At 34.9% G+C, this 8,625-nt stretch overlaps 1 protein-coding gene across 1 annotated transcript; it reads right to left on the bottom strand.

The window, feature by feature from the left end:
• Window positions 1-6,863: 6,863 nt before the first annotated feature.
• Window positions 6,864-8,167, bottom strand: LOC105781443 (uncharacterized). Its single transcript, XM_012605987.1, has 2 exons — window positions 7,801-8,167; window positions 6,864-7,312 (listed from the first exon to the last, which is right to left on the bottom strand). Exons 1-2 carry the CDS (start codon window positions 8,165-8,167, stop codon window positions 6,864-6,866), a joined length of 816 nt encoding a protein of 271 aa, XP_012461441.1.
• Window positions 8,168-8,625: the final 458 nt, after the last annotated feature.

Raw genomic sequence — 8,625 nt, 5'->3', positions numbered from 1 at the left:
TTAGTTGAAAATCGAGAGATCCTTCTAGGGTAATGACTAGTTGTTTGATTAGAAACCCGAAAAAAGAATTAGTTATGACCACCGAAACAAGCTAATCACCCATGCTTAGAATTATGAAGTCTATAAATTAGTTTTTCTGAAGTCCTTTTTATTTAAGTTTTTGTTATTTCTATTTTATTATTTATAAAAATCCAAAAAATGTTTCTTTTATATTTTATCATAATATAATTTGTTTAAAATACTAATTAGATCTATTTGTGTTTAAGTTAGAATTAATCTAGTAATTCTCCTCTACTGGTTATAATCCTCGGAGTACTTACTTACTTCGTTGTAAAACTATATTACAACCTAACCTATATACTTGCAGACACTGCCTCGATTTCATATCTTTTAGTTACAATATTCACACTATGGTCATTAGTAAGTTTGGAGGCAATCAAGTTGTTGGCGCTGTCGCCGGAGAGGCAACTCTACTAAATTTATTTTAATTTTTACATTTTAATAGAATAATTAACAAATTAACAAATTATAGATACAATTCTTAAACTACAAATTTACTAACACTTTTTTCTATTTCCTTCTCGTTCTAGGGTATAGAGAGTTATTTATAAAAGCTAATCACCTATCCAGGAAAACTAATAGCTAGGCTCTTTTTGTGATATAGGAAACGAGTCACAAAGGAAGTTGATGAGTAATCTCTAACAACATGATGCATGTGTTAGGAACACTTCCTTTTGATATGAGCTGGTTGTGATATAGGTCAGCTATCGTCTTCATGCTTCCTGTTTGATTGTGTGAACCAAAATGCCCCTGGCTCGTAATTATTTCCCATATAGAGGTGATGTCATGACACACCAGGTCCTGTATTGCGACACCAAGGGCAGTATGCTCAGCTTCAGGGTGTCTTCAAGGGTATGTAGTGACATTCTCAGGTTGTGTCATGACATTGAAGGTAGTTTTGGAATTCTTCTATTCTACTCTCTACGTTGAGACACCGCATACTCCGTGTTGCAACCTAGCGACCTGTCTTAAGTTAATACACCTTCTAATGGTATCCTACACACTCACAAAGTATATTAGCTCACCCTTCGGCCTCATTCGGACCCTAAGGCCAATAAAGGACTAAAATTGCATTTTATTAACTTAACTAGTACTTACGAAAATGTAATTAAAACTTAACTAAAACGCTCATGTTCATGCTCCTAAAGTGTGAAAACTAGTTTAATTTGCTACAATTCGGTGTAGCACAAACAAATATGGTACAAGTCTTAGCTTGGAGCACATGAATAAGCATTTCATACACATAATATTGGCATGGGATATAACTAACTTACCACTTTTGATGACAAACATCTACATTTAGTATATTACAAAGCATATAAGCATTAAGGGTCTCAAATGTATGACTCCATGAATAAATTATACATGTAATTTGATTATCCTAGCATAATATAAACAGTCAATAATGCAATAGTTTGGTATGGTTTCTAATTGTGAATAAGTTTACCTATATCACATAGGGCTTTTCGGCTTGTAACATTCTGAGACTTAAGACAGGTATGGATTTCAAGAATAGTATGCATAAAATAGTTTCAAGCACAAAAATAGTTTGACACATCATATTGTCCCCTATTCTCCCCCTTTAGTAACCCTTTCCCGCTCACCGCCCCCTTATTTTTCCTTATCTCACCTTTCTTATTTCTCCACATAAGGAGTCACAGTGTAACATAACAATTATGGTTAGATCACGAGTTTTTTTGCACCAATGTACAAGCTTTTTTACTTTTGTGACTTTGTCAAATTTTTCTTCTTTTTCCATAAATCTCATTCGCAAATTCTTTTATTTTTCAAGTACTTTTTCTACTCGTTTTGGTTTTGAGTTTCTCTTTTGTTACACATATTGGCTAACCTATAATCATTATATAACACTAATCCCTCCTATTTCACTCTATTTTTATAAAGTTCTCCATAATGTATCTACTTAACCCTTAATATGTATGACCAGACATCTACAGTCGTGCAGTTCAGAACCAAAGAAAAATGGTAAATACATGTTGACATTTTGGCTTAGGTTTTATACAAAGGTTCATGAAGAAGTGTTTTCTGGCTCAAAAATAGGTACTACAGATAAATATCAAGGTTAGCTTTTTGGCTTTGAGTGAATACCAAACAATGCCATAGGTCATCCCTAGGTATCTCAATATTCACAACTCTAATCAACCAAACAACCACAAATTAAACAATTTATCATTCATACCAGCATGCTTGCTTCCTTGTATTCTCTATATCATTTGGTACATTTAACTACTTAATACCTATTTTACAGTGTACTATATAGGACTTATTAGTCTAAAAATAGAAAAATTAAAGTCAACTATCCTCATGTCAAATTTATTATAAATACAAGCAACCTATGTATATGCTCCTAACGAATCACTTTTATTTCTACAAACTCAGACACACAATTGACAAGAAAATCAAAGAAAAGCATAAAAATTTAAAACACATTTTCTATGTTACCCCCCACGCTTTAGACCTCTAAAAAGGTAAGGAAAGAAGTTACTCGATTGATTGTGATAGTTCCATAGGCTATTGGTAGGTGCTTCATCCATTGCTCGTTCAAAGCTCTAATTGTCGTGCCTCCTCCATATGGGGTTCCTACACAGAAAATTTAACACAGAACAAATAATAATCTATTATTACTCCTACTCCTAACAACTTAAATAAAATAAAAATCATCCCAAATTAATACAATCTTTAAAAAGAAAACCCAAAATTCATTAATCTTCCTTAAAGGTTGTCTGCTTGTCTCCTACCTTATCACTTTATTCCTCTTCACTTTCCTACTCTTCCCCTTCCTGATAGATTTGTGTTGGGCCAAACCTATCCAGAAGATAATTTGGAACTCTCACGTTGTTTAGCCTTGCAAATTCTTGAAGAACTGAGCTCGTTTCCTTTATCCATTATATCATTCCATCAATTTTAGCTAAGCTGCTCTCACACATTTTTCTTACCATCATTGTTTCTTTTCTTTTTAGTGAGGAGGCACATCCATTTTTCCCTTTCTCCTCTAATTCCAATCCATAATTTGTTTTTAGCTGAGTTCCACATAATGAGTGTAAATAGACTCGCCAATAAAACTCTTTGTTGGGCACATAAATTACTCGTTCTCCTCCATAGGTACCTTTGCTCTTTTATAAAGTGCCATTACTAGATGGCGAAAAAATCTCAACCTTCTGGCAACCGACAAAACGATTCATGTTTTGATAGACCCACTCTCCAATGCATATCTATTTTTTCTGTAAAATACCATATAACAAGATAGCTTTAAAAGTGCTTACGTTAAAGACATTTAATGCAGGTGATATCCTAGTAGAAATAAATTGCATCCACATCTTAGCTATAAGAAATCCTATATCTAGTCGGAGGTTCCATTCACCACAATTCTCAGTTAACTATTTTACAATGTTCTTCATGTCTAAATCTTCAAATTTATTTAAGTCGCTATTTTCTAAATAATCAGTTTCATAATAAAGAGCATCGTAAAATTCACAAATAGCTTCTAGGTTGAATGTACATCCTTACCTCTTACCCTTATTATATTCAATCAAAGACCGTGTGGTCTTCGCATCTCCTCATTCCTAAGCGCAGCATAGAACTCTTAGATAAGAAGAATAACAACGTTTTCTTTCGGGGTTACGCAAAAGCGTTCCTATCTATGGTACCAAACTAACGGCCATATTTATTTGCAAATAACCATTATTGGTTGGAATCCCCATTCTTGGATAAATGTTTTACCTTCAAGCTCAAGATAATACTTCTTGGCATTTTGATTTCAAAATTATAAAGGATTTGAAATTATAATCCCTCAAACTTGGCCTAGATCTTACAACCCAATCTAAGCGATTACATAGGCCATAGAAATGGCAAAAACTTGAGTTGAAATAAATTTATTAAATCGTTGAAAACACATGCTAGTTTTTCCCTTAAATGCGATGTTTTAAATATTACTTTGAAAGAAATCTTGTTTATTATTTGTAAAACATTGTGATTATCTTTAAAATTTAAGTATGTTCAATTTAGTTTGAGAAAAATGAATTTTTTTGAGAAAATACTAAATCAATTAATCCATGTTAAAACCCATGCAAAATATCCAATTAACCAAAGCTTTCAAAACAAAACACCCTATGCTATAGTTCAATAGTTTACCACAAAATAAAATCCCAAATAAAAATAATAAAGTCCATAATAGTCCCAAATTAAAATATAAGTCCATAACCATGAAAACCATATTTCTGAAAGCCTCTCCGATGACCGAATTTGAGTCTTAACCATGAGGATTGTCTGAAACACACGAATAGAGTGGGTGAGCTTTAAAAGGCTCAGTGTGAGATCAATACAAAATATATATTTGCATACATATATCAATCACGACATAGCATTCATCATTAAATTCATGGAATATAACACTGATACTTATGCATGGACATATCAATGCATATTTTAAATCGATGCACATTTTATAAAAATTCCTACCCATCTCCACTACACACCAATATCGAGTTCCCCAAAACTTGTCCATCCAAAACACCATTTGTGGATAAGCCACCACTGGTTTGTAGATAAATTTCCACTAATAACAATTTTGTGGACAAGCCACCATTGATATGTAGATTTACAGCCATTGATATAATTTTCTGGACATGCCACTACTGATTTGCAGATATACTTCCACTACTTCCACCTTTCACAAAATCTCACCCCATGCATTTGATATGGAAAATTCACTTTTTAACAAATATAGATCACTTTTTCACTTGTGCATGTAAACATGCTCTCATAATCATATATCACATAATAATCACTTTTAACATGTTAAACATGCTTTTCACATTAGATCATGGATCACAATTTTTATCGCACACATATATCGTCACATATATCACATGAGCCATACATCACATATCATGAGAATGAGATCTACACATACATCAAAATTACATCAATTATCATGCGTTTCATAGAACCACTCGATTAGAATCACTTACTTAGTATTCATTTTGATACGTTTTTCAACTCTCTTCATGAATATTTAGTGTACTCATGATTTATTATAATTTGTTCATGAATGTAGTAAAGTAACTATATCCTACAAAACAAATAGTAATGATCCCACACCTTGTATTGTATATCTGATTTCCCTCAATTCTTATTAACTATTTCACTTGATCTATGTAGCAAGACAATTTAACATATAAATAACATTTATTTGTTAGGATCCTTTGAAAATATTTTATCACTTAAAAGATCGATTACTAATAGTCTCAACAACACTTACCGCACGATCTAAGACTCTCAAAATGAAGGTTTGCAATGCGAAGTTAGAGGTCTCGCCTATGAATATCGTTCAGCCCTTCAAAGTCAATATGAAATCGTATTAGTAATATAATAAAATATTATGTTGTTCCTATGGCACTATATCATTCGGCCATGATAAGAAATTACTAAGAGAAGGATTTTACGATCAAAATAACCTGCACTTACACTTGATTAAATCAGATTGGGCGATGAATTGAGAAAGGAACGAAGTCGATGAATTGATTGATCTAAAAGGATTGATAGAGAGAAAGAAGATGTGAGTTTAAATAATTATAAGAAAGGAAAAGTCAAAGAGGAAGAGAAAGGAAGAATTTTGATCACTGGCGGCAATGGCGACGATGACGACTCAGCGACAGTTCAACAATGGTCCAGTGACGGTGTAGTGGTGATTCGATAGTGAAAGGCTATGTGGGTTTCGGTGCAAAAGGAGATCAATAAGATAAATAAATAAGAATGAAAGAGAAGAAATATAGGAGGAGAGGAATCTGTAGTGGCTCGCGACAGTGGTCACAGTGGTGATCGACAGCAGTGGAGAAAGAAAAATGAGGTAAAGGGCAGTGCTATGGTGGCTAAAAGGTGTTACAATGGTGGTGCTATGGTCAATTGTGGTAGAGGAAAAGTAAAGATTAGAAGAAAAAGGGTGGTGATTATCTTACTAATTGAGAGAATAATGGATGAGAACAGAAATGAAAAGTGAGAGAAATGGGAGAATGAAGGAGGTAGGGACAACAAAGGGTGTGGAAGCTTGGTCAAATGTGACTAGGTTCAATGAACACAACAAATAGGCAAGATATGAAATTTTGGCAAGGGAGGGAGACATGGAGTAAAAAGGGGGATCATACACCCTCAACTTAAGGTAAGTTGGACCTATAATGGATTAAAGGAATCCTCCTATTTATGGTATAAAGGGGTGGACTTCAAGCACTTTAAAAGACATGGAAAATTTGTAAAACAAATAATAAATGGAGTGTGAACACTAAGACTTGACCTTAGACCACTAGGATAGCTAAATAATCATTAATCCATTAGACTACACATTTCCTTATTCTTATCCTTTTGTACACAATAATAAAAATATATGGGATGCGACAACCCTACCCTCATTATAAAAATTTCTTCCTCGAAATTTACCTGATGGAAAAAGGTGAGGATATTATTGACGCATTAAATATTTCAGCTCCCAAGTGGCCTCTAATCGTGATTCATCCACAAAACTTTCATAAGTGGAACCTTCTTCCTTCATAAAACTTTGACGTCACGATCGAGGATCTGTATCGGTTCCTCATGAAATGAAATATTCAGTCGAACCTCAATCTCCTCAATCAGAACTATATGGGTAGGGTCAAATTGGTATCTTCTCAACATGGACACATGAAAACGTCATGGATACGATCCAACTTTGGAGGTAACTCAAGTTGATGTTCCACTAGTCCCACTCTCTTCATGATGTGATAGGGTCTGATGAACCTCAGACTCAGTTTCCCCTAGCGGCCAAATCTTAACAATTTCTCCCAACGTGAAACATTAAGGAAGACGCATTCACCAACATTGAACTCTATATCCTTCCTCTTCAAGTCAAAATAAGACTTTTTCCTGTCAGATGTCACTTTTAAATGATCCCAAAAAATTTTCACTGTATTCTCAGTCTTCTGCAGTTGATCCGGTCCTAATACTTTCTTCTCCCCCAACTCTACCCTCCTTATAAAAATTTCATCCTCAAAATTTACCTCATGGAAAAAGGTAAGGATATTGTTGAAGTAATAAATATTTTGACTCTCAAGTGGCCTCATTAGATTAGAGCCGTGATTCCTCCACAAAACTTTCACAAGTGGAATCTTCTTCCTTCGCAAAACTTTGAAGTCACGATCAAGGATCTGTATCGGTTCTTCATCAAATGACAAATCCGATTGAACCTTAATCTCCTTAATTGAAACTATATGAGTAAGGTCAAATTGGTATCACCTCAACATGGACAAATAAAAACATCGTGGATATGATCCAACTCTGGAGGTAACTCAAGCTGATATGCCACTGGTCCCACTCTCTTCATGATGTGATAGGGTCTGGTGAACCTCAAACTTAGTTTCCCTTGGCAGCCAACTCTCAACACTTTATTCCAAGGAAAAACCTTAAGGAAGACCCGTTCACCAACAATAAACTATATATCCTTCCTCTTCAAGTCAGAATAAGACTTTTGCTTGTCAGATGTCGCTTTAAAATGATCCCAAATAATCTTCACAATATTCTCAGTCTCCTGCACTAGATCCGGTCCTAACACATTCTTCTCCCCCAACTCAATCCAGCAAAAAGGTGTCCTACACTTGTGTCTATAGAGAGCATTATAAGGAGCCATCTGGATGCTTGACGAGAATCTATTATTATATGCAAACGCAGTAAGTGGAAGATGTTCCTCCTAACTACCTCGAAAATCAATCACATAGCCTCTCAACATATCTTTGAAATTTTGGATAACCCTTTCAGACTGCCCATCAGATTGTAGATGAAAAGCTTTACTAAAGTTCAACGTTGTACCATGATCTCTATGTAGCTTCTTCCAAAAATGAGATGTGAATCTAGGATCCTGATCAGAGATGATGGAAACTAGTACCCCGTGAAGTCTCACTATCTTGGAGATATATAGCCTCGCCAACCTCTGTAATGAATAGTCGATACACATTGGCAGAAAATGAGCAAACTTAGTCAACCGATCAACAATCACCCAAATAGAGTCTTTCTTCGAAGGCGTTAAAGGTAGCCCGCTAACGAAGCCATGGTAACACGATCTCATTTGCACTGAGGAATATGAATAGGTTGGAGCAAACCAGTAGGAAATTAATGCTCAGCTTTGACTTGTTGGCCTGTCAAGCATCCTTCCACAAAGTCAGTCACATCATGTTTAAGTCCAGGCCACCAATACTGCTCACAAAGATCCCAATACATCTTACTTCCTAAGAATGAGCTTTACTCAGAATGGACTGCCTCAACTCCGAATCTGAAGGTACACAATATCTCTCTCGATAGCACAAAACTCCCTCAAAATTAAAAGCAAAATCTAAAGTCTTACCCTCCTCGATAAGTTTCACATGAGGTGCTAAAGTCGTATCCAATGGTTGTTTTAGCTTAATCTCTTCCAATAGAGTAGCTCACACTTGCAATTCTACCAGTAAGCCTCCATCCTCAAATAAACTCAGCCTAGCAAACATTGCACATAACTCACCCATCGCTTTTCTACTCAAAGCATTGTCC

The sequence above is a fragment of the Gossypium raimondii genome, chromosome 2, assembly GCF_025698545.1.
Source record: "Gossypium raimondii isolate GPD5lz chromosome 2, ASM2569854v1, whole genome shotgun sequence".
NCBI classification, from domain to species: domain Eukaryota; kingdom Viridiplantae; phylum Streptophyta; class Magnoliopsida; order Malvales; family Malvaceae; genus Gossypium; species Gossypium raimondii.
Note: the sequence above shows the minus strand (reverse complement) of the source record. Positions and strands in the feature narration are given on the sequence as shown.